Here is a 21,321-nt window from a genome sequence, read left to right as displayed (position 1 = left end):
TTTGAACCTGCTTCACGTATTCTATGCTTTCCCTGTTTTCTCCATCAAACACTTCTCCCCTCTTTTTCTGTTCTTCCATTCCACCATCTGTTTTTTCTTGGGTGGTGCTTAGCATTTCTCTAACTATTTTGCATACTTCTAGCTTCAGGTCGTTGATAACTTCATTCCTGAATTGGTCTATGAGGCTCTCTATATGGCGCCTTATGTGTAATGGTGCGGTGTCTGTTATTGCCTGTTTCTCAGAATTGGGGGCCGAGGAGCCTTTCTTGTTGCTGCCTCTTCCCATATTCTCTGTTCCTTATATATGCAAGCTTATATGAGAGGCCTAGCTTCTCTCTCTGTCAGCCACAGCCTGATCGAATTGCGCCGGTTAGGTGTTTCCACTCACTGCTGCACACCAGGCAGCCTACGCGGGGGCCCGCCCCTCCCGACCTCCGTCAGGCTCTGGGATCTGGGTTGGGCCAGCCTACGGGGTCCGCCGGCAGCGTCTCGCAGGCCAGGCACTTTTCACCAATCCCGCCCGACAGGGGAATGTGTGGCTGGAGTCGCCAGCGCGCCCTGCTCCCACAGGACTGCCCGGGCCCAGAAAGTCCGCTGGAGTCAAACTGTGGTGGAGTGTCAGTTTCTCTCACTCACCTCGCCACAAGTCAGAACATGCCTCCCTGCCTGTCCTGTTTTCGACTCCGTTCACAGACTCCCGTTCTCAGAGTTTCCGTGCGTCTCTCTCCTTGCCGAGCCGACGTAGAGGCAGCCAGCCACCGCGCGGCGGGAAACCCAAATGGCGTGGGGTCCAGCCTCAGCAGCGAGGCTTTTCTGTTCCTGTTTTAGCACCAGGACTGCATTCCAAGTTGGTTTCTCTCAGCCGAGTTCGTTCCTGAGTCAGCAGAGCATAACTCCACCTGCTTATGTCTCTTTAGTCCGCACCATACCTGGCTTCTGAGCCTAGTTTTCAGAGAGCCTCCGGTAGTTGCTGTTATCTGTCCGCCATGTTCTCCCGGAAGTTTCCTGTTCTGAGATTTTTAAAAACAAGTTTCAAGTAAAATAATTTTTTAAATTCTAGAATTATATCTCAAAGATTTTTGAACATCTCCTTGTGTTGGATATTAAGGCAGATGCTGCAAAACAGGCCGGAGACATCCAAACTGAGAGAGCTCATTACGCAGGTACTGGTTATTTCTGTCTTGGGTCTTCTTAACTGATGAATCTTAGGAAGAGATTTTTGAGAGTTGAATCCTTGATACCCCAGAAATAAAGGCCTCGTAATGTACTCCTAGCTCAGGCACTGGTCAAAGGGTGAGGACTGGAGAGGGTTGGGAAAAGGTTAAAGAGCTTTTACGTGGCCCTTGGAGTAGAGAGCATGAAAAGTGTTGGTCTGCTGCCTTTGTGCTGGCCCTTGACATGTGTTTCATCTGGAAGTGCATCACGTTAATGCAGCAGTTATAAGGAGGGTTACCCAGGTAACCTTATGATACCCTTCCACACCCATGAGAAAACCTAGACAACCAACCACCAACACAGCCCAGGATTCCTGGCTGGCAGCGTCCAGGTCTTTGGAACAGGGGAGATGCAGTGGAATTTCTTGTTTTAATTATGAATTCTAGGGGCGTTCTTGACCTTGGTGTGGTTGATGAATCTCTCCTCAATGAGGTCTCCTGACTCATCTACTTTATTTTTAAAATTTGTTTCTTAAAGACTTGAGGAGAATTAGTGCTAGCTTTTCAAAATTATGAGATGTATGTATATAAAAATGTGTGAGTTTAAAGCACACATTTTTAGAGCACACTTTTAAACCAACACCCACATACTTGTCATCCAGCTGAAGAAACAGAATCGTGCTTTTGGAGGGGAGTGGACACAAAGCTGCCCTCTTGGGAACCCTACTTTTCTGACTTTGTGTTCATCATTCCTTTGTGTTTTTGTTGAAGTAGTTTTACATTGAACTGTGTATCCCCTAGCAATTTATTTTAGTCTTGGTCTTTTTTTGAGCCTTGTGTAGATGGGAATCATACTTGACATATTATTCTGAGATTTGCTTGCTTCCTTCTTTCAGCATTAAGTTTTCAAGATTCATTCACATTTGATGTGTAGAACTGTGGTGTAGGTACTTGCACTGCAGGCTGCATCACAGTTTATCTTTATGTTCTCTGAGTTTGGTTTTCACTGGTTTTTGGAAAACAATATGGGAGGACTCTTACATTCTGCAAGTCAGCCCACCACTTAAAGCTTCAAGGGAGTTACTCCCTTAGGGACAGATCCTTGAGCTGGGCGTGGTGATTTCCAAGTGATTGATTTTCATTAGCGGAAGTAACAGATATTTTCTGTAGCCCTTCTACAAAAGAGTATATTTTGGATTTCACTAGGATATTTTACTTCTTGACCTAAGTCTCACAGGTCTAAAAGTAATGCTCTGTTTCTATACAGTTGTAAAGATGAGTCCTTTCTTGTAATCATTTCTTCTGGGCTTCTAAAAAATTCATAATTGTTATTTTTAGCTAGCTTAGATGGTGGCCAGCTAGGAACCCCAAAGGATTTAACTAGAAGCAGGCTGGTCTTCGGAGCACAGGAAGACACTGAGTTTCTGTTCTTCCTGTGCTGGGCTTTCCCAGGGCATCCTCCTCCCTTCCTTTCCCCACCTTGCTTCTCATCAGTTATTGGCAGATGTTCTGTTCCATTGTGTACTCCCTGAGGCAGCCAGTGAAGGGGCACACCCATTGTATCATTTTAAAATATGGAAATGACCACGGTGCTAATAAAAGCTCAGCTGTTTGCATTTATTTTCAAGTTTATAAAAGCCTTCTAGAAAGATTGCATGTAAGGAATTACTTGCATCATTGTTATGGTCCTCTGACATTTTTAGAAGTAGGTTTTTCCTTCTTCATAGAGACTGAGAACGTATTCCCTTATATTAGCCAATAATTACTACCTTCTTCTTCATAGAGACTGAGAACGTATTCCCTTATATTAGCCAATAATTATTACCTGAGATTTGTTTAACTCTCCTTGAAATGTGTTCCCTTCAACTGGGTATGTTAATGTTTACCATGTAGGGCAAAAAGGTTATAGAGTAAAATAAAATGGAATCAGCCTGTTGGAGCCTTCTTAGGCTGTTATGCTTTGTAAGTATTTAAGTGAGGGGCAGGTAAAAGCAAGAGTTCAAAGACATGTTTGGCCTTAGGACCTCCTTGCCTCTCTGCCAGCCTTAATGTATCTTGCTTCAATAATCCTCTCCAGAACAGTTTTTTGGAAACGCATCATTTATGTTATTTTCCATGGTTTATATTGGTTCCGTCTATCTAGCCCTCAGAAATGCAGCAGAATTTTCCTAGTACCTTAAGATACATCTGTTTATCTTGAAAGAGAATTGGACCTTTAAAAACAGACTTACTTATACTTCACTTCTAATTTAGAATGTTCATGGCAATTTTTTACTTGTACCTTTTGAAAGTAAGGTGAAGAAGTAGTTTTGTAAATTGATGAAAAGAATTCAGGCCTCAACCTTTAAAAGATTTTCACTTCCCTAGGAAATACATCCCCCAAAAGTAGGAGAATAAGAAAAAGGTCCAGACCAAAGCTTCTTGTGAACATCTCTAAACAAGAGATTTTGGCTCTAAAACACAGAAGAAAATGTTGTTCATCCTGATGGTTGTAGGGGGAACTGTTCTTCCTTTCCTCCCAGCCTCCTTTGCTTTTCGGTAAGTGAGGAGAGTTAAAGGTGAAGGGGCCAGGAATGCTGCTTTATTTTTATTTGTTTTTAAAGAGAAAGCGTCTGATGGGCTTGAGGCCTGCTGACTTGCATTTATTAGATTGCACCTTTTCGTCTTGTACCTTGCTGGAGTGTATTTGCTTCTGTTGGTCACTCCTGTGCATTCACTTGACCTTGGACTTGTAATAGACAAAGAAATAGAAGTGAAAACTGCATATAACTGCATCGCTCTGGACTGAAATATTAAAATATAAGACAGAAGCCTAATCCTGGTTAATTGAAAATTGCCTAGCATCTTTCTCTACAATAATTCCTATTCCAAGGCAATTTTCTTCCCATTCCTACCTGCTGCTCATTTTCCTACCTGTATTGTAATATAAATTAATTTTTCCAGTAGCCAACACTTACCCCTTGAAACACTGGTCCTTCACTATTTTTCATATGTTGCTGACTGTGATGAGCCGAGGCTGGTGGTTGTAGGAACTGCGGGAATTTGGGCTGCTCCCAGCTTCTATTCTGTCCTAGTGCTGGGCTGTCAGTGGGCCCCTTAGGCTGCTGCCCTGCCTCACAGTCCTTCTCCTGGCTGTCATGTGTGCCCGTGTGCTGGAAAGCTAGGGAACAGAGCGGCCAGATGCAGGCAGGCCAGGCAGCCACGCAGAGCATTTGTGGTAGAGACAAGGCTGACCCTGCAGGCTGTGAACATCAGTTTCTACCTCTAGTGTACAGCAGCTCTGCTGGGTACCGGAGGGTTAAGATCCTTGGAGAAGGAGTGGTTACTGTTTCCGGCACTCTGTGAAAACTACATGAGCCCTTTGGAAATTTGTAATCTGCAGGTCTTTTCCCTCAACTGAAAGTGAATCTCTAACATAACTTGAAATTCCCTAAGTCTTATTTCAGCAGCACTAATATACTCTACTGTGAGGACTGGTCATATACTGAAAACTGACCTTGAAGATTTTGCCTTATGCTACTATGGGGCATTCTTTTCTTTGTGTATGTGTTGGATATATTCACTAATAAGGCTTATTTACTTAAGTTTTTACTTTTACAAGTACATGTTTGCAGTACAGAATGATTGCATTCATCATGGGGATTGGGTTTGCATTTAACGTATCATATTGGTAAGACATTTATGAAAAACAAAACAAAATGAAGCACACCACTGCTTGTATGTTAGAGTGATGCTCAAATAAACCCAAAAGAGTGGAGTAGGGAAGCATCATTGTTTTTTCCAATGTGAGCCAGGGACTTCATTCATTTAGCAAATATTTGCTAAGTAATTTTAGTCCTAGATAACGTTTTAGGCCTTGGCAATCGATCTTATAACTACTGGGTCCAAGAGACAAGATGTATAGTAATGTAAGAGATAAGTAAGTCAGGTGCTTTGAAGTGCTGAAAGGCACTGTGAAGAAACTGAAGTAGGGTAAGATGCTACACATGATGACAAGTGGGACGGGACTGGGTGGCAGACATAAAAGTGGTACCCTGGGAGTGAGCAGGGGAGGGAGCTTCATATGCAAATGCTTTCTTCTCTCAGTGATACCTCACCTCTGTAAGAAGGCAGTCCTGGGGACAGGCCCACTGAGGCCCAGAGTGTGGGACTGGAGCTGGTTTTTCTACCTGATAACCTGCTGCTCTGAGAGCCACTGCATAGCTAGTAAACACATCCTTTTTAAAAAGACTTTCAAATTCATGGTTTACTCAAATAAAGTTACCTATTTTCTAGAGTGGTGAAATAAATGTCCCTAATTATAAAAATAGGCTGCCCTTCAGTATGACTTGTCATACAAGGTCATATAGGACATTCTTTAGGTGTACAATTTGGAGATTATTGTAATGCATGTGATTGTTTATTCATTAAACATTTATCCCACCCTACACCCCAAGAACTGAGCCAGATCTAACTGGAGAGAACCAAGGATGTGTGTTACCCAGCCTCTACCTGCAGGGCACTGCCAACAGCAGGGGAAGATGAGTACCTCTCACCAGGCCAGAAGCTCAGCTAAGCCCACACGCAGGAAGCAGACCTGCTCACTGCCCTACTGCCCCTAGCTGTGAAGCAGAGGAGAAAGGCAAGTGGCCATGACAGCAAGAAAATGCATGCAACTTGTGCTACTGGCAAACAGGAAGCAGTTTTATGATTTCTTTGGAGGTGGGAAGGAGAAGGAAAAGGTAGACAGTGTTTACCATATGCTGTGGACATCGGCATCAGGTTATTTATTGCAAGTGTAATAGGGAGTTATTGCAGGATCTTCAGGCAGGGAAATGATAAGAAATGTATTTCAAATAGATTGTTCTGGTTGCAAGGTTAAGGGTGTAGGGTTAAGGGAATATACCCAGAATATCATGAACAAGGTTTTAATCCTAGTTTTGACATTTGCTTAGCCTTGTAGCCAGGTGACCCATCTGAGAAATGGAGTGATTTCTACCTCATATTGCAGTGAGGCTTGATGGGTGAGGTGTCAAACACCATGTGAATGCACAGAACATGCTTGATAACATTGGCTTTCTCTTCACCCTACCTCCTTGTTACAGGCATGGAACATATGAGAAGAGTGCTCTGCACCCCAGAGAGACGTAACAGTCTCTGGTGGCCTTAGGGCCCAGCTGTGGAACTGTTTTTTTGTTTGTTTTTCTGGGGTTTTTTTGTTTTTGTTTTTGTTTTTTTGGATGGTAGTGTTATTGGGGATTGAACCTAGTGGTACTTTACCACTGAGCCACATCCCAAGCCCTTTTTATTTTGAAACAAAGTTTGTTAAATCCCTGAGGCTGATCTCAAACTCTAATCCTCCTGCTTCAGTCTCTTGAGTGGCTGGGATTGCAGGCATGCACCACCATGCCCTACTCTTGATGCTTTTTGCAGGTGAGAATGAAGTTGCTGTCATACCCTACTGCTACCCGTTTACAGATAACACTGAGGGTTATGTAAGAGGGAGAAGCTACTGAGTTAAATGCCTAACTTATATAGTTTAAATAATTTCCTTTACGTATCAACTTAACCCGGCTTTCTGTTGTACTGTGTATCTTGTACAAATAATTGGTTTCCTGTACAGCTTTTAAGGGACCATGTCATTCTGATGAAACCTGCCATAATGGCTCTCATTGAGTTTATATTGCAAGTTTGCCTAATGGCTAGAAGATGTTTGTTTGTTTTTAATCACGTAAGTGATATGAGCAAATAAAATGCTGAGAAGTGGTTTGAAGGAAATAAAGAATTATTGGGGCATAGCAGCTGGCCTTACAGGGTTTGTAGCATAAATGGGAAGAAAAATTTAAAACCTTCTTTTAACAATCCTAAACCTTCATGAATTGGGCTCAGACTTGCTTCCTTGGGGATTCTGCTCCTGGAAGGTGATAGGCATCAGAGGGAGATCATATCTGCAGTGAGGTTGCAGTCACATGAGGGCAGGCCCCTGTGTTCCCTAGCCATTTATTTTTTTCCTGCAGTGAGGTTGGATAGACCCAAGGTTGCTTCCTTAAAGCCTTAATGCCTTTCAGTAATCTAGGTTTAGAATCAAACTGTTTTCTATATATATATTGATGTCCACAATGAAATTTTTTTATCTTGTGCTTTCTAACCTAGAGAATAACCTTGTAGCACGTGCTGGTGTGGCTCTTTGTCACAGACACGGCATTGGGAGACTCATTCGCAGCTCCCAGTCTACACTAGGGAGAGAGATGAGACATGGCATCCCTCCGAGTCGGCATTTCTGAATCGTAGTAACCGTGATGATTTCCTGCCTAGGTGACTTGACTCAATGTGACTTTGAAACTAGGTGGAGAGTAAATGCGCTGCTGAGTCGGGCTTCCCTTGGTTCCAGAGCCCTTGCCAGGTCTTGTGGGCTGTCAAATCCATGAGCATCTGGGGAGCAAAGTCCGAGGAGCAGCTGGGGTTTCTGTGACAGGGGGAGAAGAGGAGTGGGTAGGTGAAATAAACAGCCGAAAGTGGGAGGTTCTCATATTTTACATGTTATTCTGCACCCTTTAAATATTTGACATGTGTTAATTCACTTAACTCTATAGGTAGCACTTAGTGATGGGTAAGGGACTAGTACTTAAACACAGCTCGCATTTCCACAAGGTGACCAGGTGAGAATGGAAGCAGGCAGCCAGCTTCTGAATCCCTGCTTGTGACCATTGTGCTGGACTGGCTGTCACAGAAAAGCAAATGTGTATTTGTTAAGTAGGGCTTAACGGCATTCTTTAGCAAGTGCCCTAGCTTTTGAGAAGCTATTATTGTTCAGCTCTGACTTTTATGTAGAAAAGTCAAATATTTTATTGCTACTCTATCATGGGCAAAGTGGTATCAAGGTATAAGATCTTGTATAAGTGGAAAAGAGATCCAGGAAATAAAAGTGAAACCAGGTAGTTAAAATACATGATCCCTCCAGAAAGCATACCAACAAGGCTGCTGTGGAGCAGACAGAGCAGGGTGGGTTTTATCCTGAGGATGGTGTCAGTGGGTACCTAGTTTATGCTGAGAATGGAAAGCACTTTACAGAGGTGCTTCCCTCTTGACTTCCACATCTCAGCTGGTGTCCACGTACCGGGTGATACTTTGAAGATGTACCAAGAAAATTGCACAAGAGCCGTGTTTTCTCTGCTTAATTTTGTTTTGTTTAACTTGGTGTAAGTTCTCACCAGGCTCCCTTGACAAGGAATTGCAGCCATGGTGATGAACAGAAGCTTGAGAAGGGGCTAAGTCTCCGCTGCGCACAAACCTAGCATTGGCAGTAGGGTTGGTCAGGGGGTGATTTGGGGGTTATTGTCCTTGATAGTATCAGGAAAATAGGCAGAGAAGCCATTATTGCAAAAAGTTCTTTTTTTTTAAGGAAGGGTCTTGCTATGTAGTTCAGGCTGGCCTTGGATTTACTAAGTGGCTCTGCTGGCCTTGAACTCATCATGATGCTCCTCTTGCCTCAGTCTCCCAAGTGCTTAGATTATAGGCACACACCATCATGCCTAGCTGCACAGAATTCTGTTTGCTTTGTGAGTCCATTTTGATTTTAGAATTACAGTATATATATATATATATATATATATACACACACACACACACACACACACCTCATGAACATCATTATGTGGTCATAGTCACATATATTTGTCTCAAATTTTGCATTTTATTATAATCTTAAACAGATTCAAAGCAAAGTCTTCATACTTGTATTCCCACCTTTTTTTTGGTATTTTAAAATTTTGAGGCAGTTCCACTAAATTGCTAAGTTGTGATGGCCGTGTTCAAGCTTGTAATCCTCCTGCCTCAGCCTCTCAATGCTGGAATTACAAGCATGCAGCACTACACCTGGTTTATTGTAATGTTCTTTATTAACCAATTGGCTACACGGAACTGAAAATTTATTGTGGGGTACTTTTACTCAGCATCTAGGCAGCAATATTAAACACTTCGAGAAGAGAAAATAATACCTTTTTAGTGAAAAACAAGGTTCGTGATAAATAATGTAGTTTAAAAGCAATTGAAAAAATAAAATTATTTAACTTAGCATTCAGTAACAAGATACTTGAAGTATATTTTCTAACCTGAGCATTTTATGTAAATGGCCTTTAGGCTGGGTGTGGTGGTGCATGCATGTAACTCCTGCATTTGGGAGGCTGAGGCAGGATTGCTGATTTCAAGGGGCTACATAGTGAGTTTAGGACCAGCCTACTGCATAGCACAAAACCAAAGAAACAAAAAGAAAAGAAGGAGAAAAAAAAAATAAAGAGGAGGAAGAGGGAAAAGAGGAAGAAGGAGAAGTTAGAAGAAAATATCCTTGAACTCAGTGCTTCTGGAAAAGTCTATGGCAGACGGTTTCCTTCTTTTTACTTCCAGTGAGTCAAGGGCTGATGCCATAGATGTGGGGGGACATTGTGGCATTTCTACCAGCAAGAGAATGATTCCCATCTTCTCTGGGACCCAGCAATCGTGTGTCCTGCCACCAGTCCTCAGACAGTGCTCTGGTGTTTGCCCCTTTTTTCAGGCTAGTTTTGTGCTTCTGTCCATCTGAGTCCCCGCAAATCTTTCTTCAGTTCCAGGGGCCTATTCCTGACTGGCTGAGTGGGTCCCTGCTCCCTGGGTTGATCACTGAATACCCTCCTTCCCACACACCTGGCTGCCTGCTGCACTGCCCTTCCGATTCCTTCCTCATGCTTCTTCCCTCTTCCTGCAGCACTGGCTCTGCTTCTGTGTTGCTTGAGGGCTATAAGAGCAGGCAGTATCTAAAGCGCACATGCTCACTGCAGGATTGCTTTAAAATCCCAGAGTTATTTCATGGAGAAGGAAAAGATGAATTACGGAGTGCCCACTGTGAGTGAGTGTTATCGGCACAGAAGGCCATCCTGGGACCAGCTGTCTCCAGCTCCCAGCACCTGCCTGCTTTTAATGTCCTCGGTTTAGGACTTCTCTTGGAGGCCAGGCTCAGTTTATTGTGAAACTACAAGGTGTCTAGGGGAATACTAGGAAATCTGAATTGTAGAAGAGATCTGAAAAGGAGAATTGAATTTTCTTGCAGGAATTGAATTTTCAATGAGTTCTTCTGTGTGTCCTCATCATTAGCACCAGGGTCTCTGCTGGATTTCTCTGCACGGAGTCGGTGTCTGGATGGGCAGATTGCCCTACCACAGGCATCCTGTGCCTGAGAGCATTGGTGGGAGAGCCACTTATTTTCATGGGATGCTTTCTCCCAACAGTGTGCACACTTACTAAGATGTGAGTAAAACAAATATGAATTCAGAAATAGGAAAAAGGAAACTTGAATATACAAAACAACCTCCAAAAGGAAGCATGTCCCATAGAAAGATGGTTTTTCCAGCAGGATATGCTGAGTTTGTTCTGTGTGCAGATTGATGATTAGAGCTAGGACAGAGGTACAGGATGCATTGTGGGACACCTGAAGTGTGGCCCTGCCAGGTAGAGATGTAGAACTTGGCTTGGATTTCTTCACCAACAGGAGGATTTGTGGTTTCTGAATAGTCTCCCATCACTTTATCAAATGGTAAAGCCTCAATCCCAAAAGAAAGCTTTTGTATTTTAGATTTAAATTTGATTAACTGAGTGAGTGAGTGTAGGACTGGGAGTTGAACCCAAAACTTCTATCCTGAGCTACATCCCCAGCTCTTTTTTATTTTTTGAGACAGGGCCTTGCTGAGTTACCCAGATGGAACTTTAATTTACAGTCCTCTTACCTTGGCCTGCCAGAGTTGGGATTACAGGTGTTTAGGCTTAACTGACTGTGAATTTTTTATTACTATTTTAAAGGCTATTTTGCCAACATTTTGATCAGGTATTAGTGTTACCATGGAAAGGAATATGCTAATAGGAGAGGTTGGTGACTCAATGGTTGATTGAGTCTGCTCACAAGATTTCTTAAAGATAAATTACTTGCAAGGCATTGGGTACATACCATGAGGGCTGTGGTTGGGTCCAAGCATAGGGTTACCCCCTGGTTTTACCTCTAAGTCAGGAGGTGCTGAGTCCTGTATCAGTAAAACTTGAGTCTTACTGGGTGTTCATAGATTGTGGACTGATGCAGAAAGACACTGTACTGATTTTTAAAACTAGAATTTTATTGTATCATACTTACAAATGATTCTGTTAATATTTGAAGAGGACTAAGCAGAGTTTTAAAATACTGAAATTAATTTATGAGACAATTAGAGAAAACTGCTAGTGAAAATTGTAACACTGCTGTTAATTACTGATTGTGGAATTTTATTGCTTCTGTTATTAAGATGACAGACACCTCTTTAATTGCAGAAAATATTTTGACCAAAAGTCTGGAAATCCCACTGTATCCATGAAAAAACTTTTCTTGTTGCTTATCCAAATCAGTAAGTTTTCTCCAAAATATACTCCCAGATATTCTTCCCAAAGAAACATGTGGCCTGCTAAACCTGGAATTACTGTTGTTGGAAGGCTGTATTGACTATGCAGTGAGATTAGCAGTACACAGTGATCAGCATGGCAAAGCATCCGAAAAAGTCTGAGAACCGCTGCCATAAAGTAACCTGTGTTTCACTAGCTTTGGTGCATTTCTGTTTTGTTGACCTTAGAAGTGTTCTCTACTGAACCTTTGTTAACATCCCATTGAACTTCCACTGTTTAAAATGTTGATCTATTTTTAAATAAATAATCAGAAATAGTCTGTTTTCTAACAAATTGTGAAATCTCTTGGGGGAGGGAGAAATGCTGGGGACTAAATCCCAAGGTTTTGTGCGTGCCAAGCACTGGGCAACACCCTGCCACCTCTGGAGTCTTTACAGCTATTAAATGCAGGCAGTCTTTCCCCAAAACTGTGGGCTCATGGTGGTGATTTAAATCTACTCACATCTGGATTGTGTTTAACTCGCTAAGGTAAAAATTCTTTCTGAGTTTTAGTTTTGTGCTGAGCCCTACAAGAAATAGTACTGTAGAGGACAGCAATTATGAAGGTAGCATGTGGCATGACCTTGGTTTTCAAGGGACTGAAAATATAAAGAGACTGGATAGTGCAGAGCCACTGATGACTGTAGAATCTTATGTGTCCCAGAAAGTACAAGGCTGGTTTTTGACCATAGGAATTCTGGGTTTTTACAGATAGAGAAGACCAAGGTGGCTCACACAGTTGGTGAGGACCTGACGGAGCTTTGAACTGGGTCTTTTTTTTTAATTAGACAAGGTCTCGCTGTGTAGTTCATGATGGCCTCAAACACATGGCAGTCCTCCTACCTCAGCCTCCCGAGTGCTGGAGTTGCAGGCATGCGCCACCATGCTTGGCCTAAGCTGGGTCTTAAAGAGTGGACACAAGTGGTCAGATAGGTCTGGGAGGCAGAAGAGGACAGAAGTATGTAAATTGTATGAGCTGTGTAGTAAATATCCATGGTGTAAATACCCTGCTTGTCCTGGGAGGGGAGAGAAGCTTCAGTGTTTCGAAAAAATAGTACTAGTGTACAACTGCACCTTCTTATTTTCTCTCCAAATCTTGAGGCAGAGAAATATTATGACTATGCTGGCTTTTCAAAAATCAGATTGTGGGGGCTGGGGATTTAGCTCAGCAGCATAAGTACCTGCCTTGCAAGCAGGCAGTCATGAGTTCGATCCCGGTACTGATAAAAAAAAAAAAAAATCAGATTGTGTTGAGTTTGTTTCTTTTCAGATGCAGAAAGACCTGACAACATTTACAGAGAGTCACTTTGTTTTGGCCTTTTTGGAGGATGATTGTGAGACTAGGCAAAGGAGAATGGCCAGGAGTAAATACTCTTTTAACCAAACGTCTGTGCAATGCTCTTGTTTTCTAAGGAGTCACAACTAAGCCTGTGTTGTGGGGTCTGAGAGGACTGTTTGAAGGATCTTTGTTCTTTTTAGTTCACTGGTATTTGCTTAGCAGAAATGTTACCTCTTTCTGTAATGAATACACACAGGTATTTCAACAATAACGACAAGGCTTTGACTGATGTAATCGCCAAAGGGTGATAACTTTAAAACTCCACAAAAGCATGCATTGCTTAACAACAGGAATATGTTCTGAGGTATTCATCATTCTGAGAGATGCTTGATTGGGTGATAGCATTGTTTGGACATAATAGATTATACCTGCACAAACTCAAACAATAACATTGTCACTAAATGATATAATCTTATGGGACCAGTATCATCTGAGGGGTCTGTTATTGACCTAATGTCAGTATATGGTGGATGACTGTATTTAATGTTAGTTGTATAGAGTTTGATAGGTGTTCATATTATTCACCCATATTAATCCTTTTCCGTATTATTAAAAGATAAACTTTGGCACATTGAAAGTTTAAAAGTTGATTCATGCAGCTGATGATTCATGAATCCAGTAGCTCCAAATGGGAAGTGGTTCAGCCTCCACAAAGAAATATGAAAGGAAAGTTTTTTCAGGGCGGGCTTAGAGGCAGAACAGGGACATGATCTGATTGGTTTAACTGTGAGCAGCTGCCATAATTGAATTGCCCTGATGGGAAGTTCTTGAGCTGGTGCTCACTGAGCCTGCGTTTGCTTCCTTTTGTGTATGTAGGAGCCCAGACCATTGGAGTCATCTCAGCCTGCTGGCCTCCCTTCAAGTTACGTTTTTATGTTTATTTGCATATATGTGTGAAATCTTTTATTTTTACATTGTAATAATCACATGAGTTTCTTTCCAAAGGGTGACATTTTGTATCTGGTTATAGTATTGCAATTACTCACATTAGAGAATAATTTTCTTCACAACTCTCATGAATATCATACATTCTCTGGGGATTTGGACAGTAAACAGTAAACTGTGGTGCCGGATTAGGGTAACTTAACTGTCCATCATCTAAAACCTCAAGAAAGGTTTTCCAGTTAATAAAGTACAGCTGTGACGTGCTAATGTCTCTTCTGTAGCAAGGATCCTGGTTCACCACTACTGGAGGGTAGCAGCACATTTGCTGGCTTCCCTTCTCTCTACTCAGCCTCTCTTCATTTGTCGTTAGTCAAAACACATGAAGGTAGCAGGATTGTATCTGTACCTCACATAATATGCTGTCTTTTAAGGGAAAAGAATATACCTTTTTTTTTACTAGAAGACTATGGTTTAAAAGAATATACTTTTAAAGTACTTACAAATCTGAAATGATTGGTTTCCTAAGAAGAAGTAATCTTATTGGAATGGATGTTAATGAAGAAAGGATAACCTTGTTAATTAGGTAGCTAAGGTGGTAAGTGTACCACTGGCTACTGACCAACTCTAGTTCTTTGCTGCTTGGTCGTTTGTATTGTGTGACTGCTCTGGAGAGATCCCTGGGATTCTCCTTAGCTAGTTCCGCCCCTGTTGGGTTACTTGGTTTAGTATAGTTTAGATGAGAAACTATACATTTGACCCTTTATATATGTAGATTTCATATCTTCATTCAACCCACTGAAGATCAGAACATACCTGCACTCAACATGTAAAGACTTTTCCCTCTGGTCATTATTCTCCAAACAAACATAGCTTTTTGCATAGCATTTAGATTGTATTAGATAATCTGCAGATAATTTAAGTGTATGAGAGGGTGTTCAAAGGTTATATGCAAATACTGCACCATTTTATGTAAAGTACTCAAGTGTCCATGAATTGTAGTATCAATCCTCTACAGATACATGGAATGACTGTATTTTTTTGATGTGGAGTGTGCTGCTTCATGTAATTGCCTTTTTCTAATCCATTGACTTTCCTTTGTTAAATAAAGCAGTAATTTAAGTGGCTTTAAAAAAATAAAGCAAACAAAATAAGAGAAGGCTTACTATTTTACCTGCTCAGAATAGATGCCTTCCAGAGTAGTGTTCTACTTAAGGAAGGTTTCTTGGCACAAACTTCAAACTTTGTCAAGAGAGTGGGAATCCACAGTTTCTTAGGATTAAAAACACTTGTGCATTTTTATTATAACATCTATAAATGTTTGTCTTATTTTAACGAGTAGATACACTGGTATGTTGAAACTTGCCTGATTATAGCCAAAGATAGCAGTTATTTTAGACAAAAACCAGATGACAAAAATTACATTCCTATTGTACATCTGAGGTCATGACATAGGCATAAAAGCTCATTTTCTTTTAGCTTGGAATTCCAAGAAAATGACATTTCAGCTAAACCATCATAGGAATTTCATGATTTTCTTTGTCTGCACTTAGAAGTATAGAATTGCCCACCTGACTGTGAAATCAGTGGACATTCTTTCCCTACTGTCAAGCTCTGGATTTTGTGCTGGTCCTTTCAGAGCTCTTTGAAGACTGTTGAATCCAGTGACTGAGAAAAGACATTGGGCTATTTTTGTCAGTCAATTGTGTGCCTTCTGCCCTACAAAAATCTGTTTTCCCTGTTTCTGTTCCCTCTGAAGACAGATGGAAGCCATGGGGAAAATTTTCCATTTCTCATTCACAGTAATTCTACAGTTTATGAATTGATAGTAGGAACAGTTGATCAAGAATGACTGTATCAGGAAAACCAAGAATTGTCATGGGATCCGCACACCTTAGAATTAAAAATTCAACTTCTAAATTTTGTACATGAGGAAAATATTTACAAAGCAAGTCAGTCTAATATTTTATTACTTTTTTCCTCTTCAGAGTTTTCTCCAGGTGCAGTTTCAGTCATTTCTGAGTTATTAGCACGGAAATATGAACATTACGTGAAAAATACTTATGTGTTTTGTGATTGAGGAGGGGAAGTCTATTTAGTATTTAAACAGGTGAAAATTATCATCTGAAAGCATGCCTTTCAAAAGAGGAAATGTATGTATATTAAAGTATATATATTTATCAAAAGAAGATTTTGAAATATTTGATACATGTTTAGAAAGAAAATATGCATATATATCATCAATTTAGGAACATTTAAATATAAAATTGATTTTAAAATGCTTGACCGTCATTTTGGTCAGTAATGACTACTATTTTTTTATCTTTATGCTCTTTCTTTGCCATTTTTTAAAATCATTAAAAAGCCTCACTGAACGGCTAGACTCACTCTATTAACATGTGTTAACATGTTCTCGCTGTCTTGTACCAATTGATGGGACTGTCCCATGCCACCCAATAGGAGAGTCATACCTGTAGCACTTGCGGTTTAGAGGTTCCTGGCAGTGAAACACGTGGATTATTACCCCATCGTGAGCTTGTTATACCAGAATAGAACTTCATTATGTGTATACTATGTTTTTGAACAAATATGAAAGTTGTTTCCTTCTGGCAATAATGTGTTTGAATTTGGCTTTTGATCATTGTGAGGTAGAGTTATCTTTCAGAGTGTTTCCAAGGTGCTAAATTTACCTCTTTTTTTCTCTTTTATTGTTTCCTTTGGATGTGGCTGCTGTACTGATCACCTATATCTCTGCTGCTGAACTTTTTTTCCCATCACAAGGAAACCTCCCAAGGTAAGCACTGACATGTGTAACACCTGAGAAAAATGGCATTCTAATTTAAAACTTAAAGCACACAAAAAAATTTATGTTACTGATAACATAAAATTAGAATGTCACACTGCAGTTACAGAGCACTTTCTCATTTTGTTTCGCTCTTGGAATATGCTCTGACCCTCAGACACAAGTCGGCTGATTATTTATGCTTTGTTGGTAATGGGAAGAGGTTCAGCAAGACACAGGGCATGTCCTTGATCTCAAGCTGAATAAGTGGCGTGTGAGCACCCTAGAAGGCAGGAGAACACCACCCAGAATGAGTGTGGCAACTGTATTATAGACTTCACAAACTGTCTTTCTCATACCTGCTGAGAAGACTCGGTATCTTTGGAAAGATTTTCCACTTTTAGGTAGAGATCCCACTTTCCATCAATTCTCTATGTTCTGTTGAAGTTCTAGGCCATCACAAGTGTCTACTAGCTGGAATTGTCTCCCCATTGCATGGCCAGCTTTTGATGTTGTGTTTACCATTGAGGAAGCCCAAAAGTTAACTGATTGATGGGAAGAGGAGACAGAAGTAAGGAATCTGGGTGATAGGCCCTAAATGATTAAAGATTGGTTTTGTTACCAGTGAACATTTTACTGAATATCTGAGGGATGGTGAAGACCAAAAATAATAATTTGGCCACGCCTTGGCCAGTGATAATGATTATAGCTATGGCACCTAAGATGGGATTAAGACAAGTTATACATAGCCTGCTTGTGTTATCCAGGCAGAATTTAAGACATGTTGGGTGAAGAATGGAATCTGGAATAGACAAAGGCTTGCTTTTCCCTGGGGTTATACAGAAAAAAATTCTAGCTAAGTTGTTGGGTTATGCAAACTCACAAAAATGTCATTTTATGCTTTATAGTTATCGAAGGCATCAAAGGTATTATGTCTGCTGCTAAGAATTTCAGTGCCAGCAAAGAAAAGCATGCATTAAACAAATCATATGTGACCTGTTAAGGAAAAGGATATATGTAATAATGTAAGAAGTATAAGCCATGGGAGGCAAGCTGGCCAAATTTAAGAGATCAGATTATTGTTGTTATGGCTATTATTCTCCTCAAATTTGCAAATTAGAAAATTTTTCTGCTACTAGAAGATCTGAATGCCCTTTAAACTAACTTATTTATTCTGCTACTGGTTCCTAGAAGTTTCGAAACATACCTTAAGTTTTGTGACATATTTACTTCTTTCTCTATAGAAAAAGGCTCTGAAATACTGAACAATTCACATGTGGCTTCTTAGTGAAAGAAAGCACTGAAATTGAAAAGATACACAAAAACATTTCAAATAATTACTATTGTGTTGTACTAGTTACTTTCTAACCTCAATATATAGCCTATTGCAGCCTTGGTTTTGCTAAGTATCCTGTTGGTAATGCCTAAGAAATATCATGAAATTTTCAAAATAAAATTAATGTTAAATCACCATGCTAAAATACATTTCTTACATATTTAACATAATATACATTTTATGTATACATAATAAACACATGATAAGGCACATCTGGAAAAAAGACCATCTTGAATTCAAATAAATAATACAAATAGCAAGAGTTAGAAAGACTCAAGTAGATATAAGACTCTCTTTTTAGAAACTGTAAATATTGAAAACAATGAAAAAGAAAAGACACCTTTTTTTTTGTTTTTTTTGAGACAGGTTCTCACTCTGCAGTTCAGGCTGGCCTTGAGCCACTTTGTAGCCAGGCTAGTCTTGAAATGGCAATGTTCCTTTTGCCTCCACCTCCTGAGTGCTGTGATTACCAGTGTGCACCACCACACTCAGCTGAAAAGACATTTTTAATGATTATTGAAGAGTAAATTTTTTAGCTAGGTGGTATGGTATGTGCCCATGGTACCTGCACTTTGGGATCACTTGAGCCTACAAATTTAAGACCAGCCTGAGCAACATGACAGGACCTTAACTCAGGAACAGTTTTTCTTGGTTCATATGAAAGCATCAGAGAAAACAATGTAGTTCAGTTTAACAAATGATTCTTCTAGGAAGGAGACAAACGCTGCATAGATTAGACCTGGTCCTAGCACGCTGATAGTGTGGGCTAGTTGATACATGCACATTGTAATATAAAGTCAGTTGAGTTAAAGACCACAGAGGTAAGACAGATGTAAAGGGTGAAACTGCCTTTTATGATTTCTGTAGCAGAAACGACAAAGTAGGTAATCAGTGCTCCCTTTTCTACAAAGGACAGCTAGGACTAAACATTATTAAAATACATGCTCTGAGGTAGTGGAGATATACCAGGTTTGGTGAACAGTTGCTAGACCAAGGTCTAAAGGAAGGAAAGGAACATTTAGAGAAGTTTAACCTACTGTTTTGGAATATGCCACTCAGGAATAAACAGGTTAAAGGCAAAGCAATGTTACTGAGAGCTTTTTGGGACCCTGGGGAACAACAGTGTTGTTGTTTTATGTCCTGCCAGAGGTGGAGTCCATGGTAATTTCTTTGTACTTTGGACTGGCAAAATAGATTGGCACCCAGCTTTGGGTGGGATATGAAAGGAAAACAAAGGTAAATCTGCCCTCACAGAGATTGCTGGGATTACGAGAGATTTGTGTGATCCAGGAAATCTTGAGTAGCAGAAGCACCTGGCAGAAGCAAATGTAATCCTAAGTCTTTAAGGATTCCACAGACCTTTAAAAAATACACTCTCTAAGGCTGGGGATGTAGCTCAGTGGTAGAGCACTCAGCCCAAGGTGCACAAGGCCCTGGGCATTCCTAGCGCTGCAGAAAAACAGAAAACAGTGTCTCATGCACAGAGAGCTAAGAAGGGTACGTGACATGATAATGTAGCATGAAGAAGAAACAGCAAAAATAATAAAAATAGAAACGACAGAATCATAAATGCTTCACATTGCTCAAATTATTAGGCACAAGTTTTATAAAGATTTTTGCTAGTAAATGTTTGGAGTGCATAATGAATACATTCACCACTATAAGTTGATACCCACACATATCACATCTTAGTCCTTTCTATTTCCCCTACTCCTCCTTTTTCCCTTCTCTTTCCATCCTTGATTCCCTTCCTATTTGCAAAAAGTTCTTCCTATCATTTGTCTGTTTTGCTCTTTAAATTATCTATATCTGGGTTTCTCCTGTAAGAGAAATCATGTGATATTTAACCTTCTGTGTCTGATTACTTTTCTTAGTGTTATGATCTCAACATGCATCCATTTCCCTACAAATGACTCAAACTTACCCTTTTTGTGGCTGAGTAGTGCTCCACTTTAGATACAACGGAGATGAACATTAGAGAGTTTAACCTAACCTCTGGAGAGATTAGGTTGCAGATACAAACTTTAAAAGAAATATACTCGCCATGTTTAAGGAAGTAAAACACTAGATTGAAAAACGTTAGAACTGAAAGTTATAAAAAGTAGCAAAGCATGTGAAAACTCAATAGGAATTTCAAACTGAGAAACCCAAATCCCAAGTCTAGGATTTAAGATTAAGCAGTAGAACAGATGCAACTGAAGAGAGAATTATTTAACTGGAAGATAAATTAGAAAATGTTGAAGTACAAAAGAGACAAATGGCACAGGAGTAACTGGACATCCACATTTACAAACAAAAAACCCCAAGGGCCTAACATCCTTCACAAAAATTAACTCAAAATGGATAATCAACCTAGACATAAAATGCAAAACTATTGATGACCTTTTTTTTTTTTTTTTTTGGTCTTTTTCTTTTTTATCGGTACCAGGGATCGAACTCACAACCACACACTTGCAAGGCTAAATCCCCAGCCCCTGGTGATGACCTTTTTAGACAACAATGCCAAAGGCATGATCTCTGAAAGACAAAGATTGATAAGTGTAACTTCATTAAAACTAAAGGCTTTCGCCAAAGACAGTGTTAAAAGAGTATACAAGCTACAGACTGGGATAAAGTATTTTTAAAACCTGATAAAGGATTTTACCCAAATGTACAAAGAAATCTTAACAGTCAGTGGTAGGAAACAAATAATTAAAAAATGAAAAGATCTGAATAGACATCTCACCAAGGAGACTATACAGAGGGCAATATTGCACATAAAATAGCCGATGTCATGTCATTAGAGCATTACACCTTAAAACAGTAATGAAATACTACTGCCTACCTATTAGGATATCTAAAACCCCAAACCTGACAACACCAAAGCACGGAAAGACGTGGAGCAATGGGAACTTTGTCATCGCTGGTGGAAATGATGAATGGTGCAGGATTCTAGAAGACAGCTTCCCGTGTCTTGCAAAGTTACCTAGGATCTTACACCATCCAGCCACCAGTGTTTCTCCATAGGAGTTGAAACCTGATGGCTGCTTAGAATCCTGCACACAAGTGTGTATAGCAGCTTCATTCGTAGCTGCTAAGAGCTGGGTGCAAGGGAGATGTCCTTTAATGGATTATGCAAACCCATTGTTTCATTGAGTGATAAGAGAGAATTGTGCTGTCCTTCTGTGAAAAGATAGAAAAACCTTAAATCCACATTGCTAAGTGAAAGAAACCAATTTTGAAAAGGCTACATACTGTATATAAATCTATATGATTCTCTGGAATAGACAAAACTATGCAAATACTAAGAGACAGCAAGTCACCAAAGACAGGGCTACACAGTGACTGTTGAAAAAGTGAAAAAAGGAAAGGAGAGAGGGGAGAACAGGGGAGAGGAGAAAAGAGACTGGCTGGAACAAGAGGATGTCACTAGCTG

The 21,321-nt window shown here is 40.3% G+C and overlaps 1 protein-coding gene across 9 annotated transcripts in view; it reads left to right on the top strand.

Moving 5' to 3' along the window:
* Kif13a (kinesin family member 13A) overlaps window positions 1-21,321 on the top strand; it is a 174,826-nt gene that overhangs the window by 45,060 nt on the left and 108,445 nt on the right. For all 9 annotated transcript variants that reach the window (XR_010051168.1, XR_010051167.1, XR_010051166.1 and 6 more), the window contains exon 3: window positions 16,570-16,582. Coding sequence is in view for 6 of the 9 variants with exons in the window: in XM_063259934.1 (XP_063116004.1) it covers window positions 16,570-16,582 (13 nt within the window). In the remaining 3 variants the exon portion in view is untranslated. The remainder of the gene's footprint in view (window positions 1-16,569; window positions 16,583-21,321) is intronic.

The sequence above is a fragment of the Cavia porcellus genome, unplaced genomic scaffold (assembly GCF_034190915.1).
Source record: "Cavia porcellus strain 051 isolate PalLab524CR breed Dunkin Hartley unplaced genomic scaffold, mCavPor4.1 scaffold_13, whole genome shotgun sequence".
NCBI classification, from domain to species: domain Eukaryota; kingdom Metazoa; phylum Chordata; class Mammalia; order Rodentia; family Caviidae; genus Cavia; species Cavia porcellus.
The sequence above is the reverse complement of the archived record's forward strand: the minus strand, read 5'-3'. Positions and strand labels throughout refer to the sequence as shown.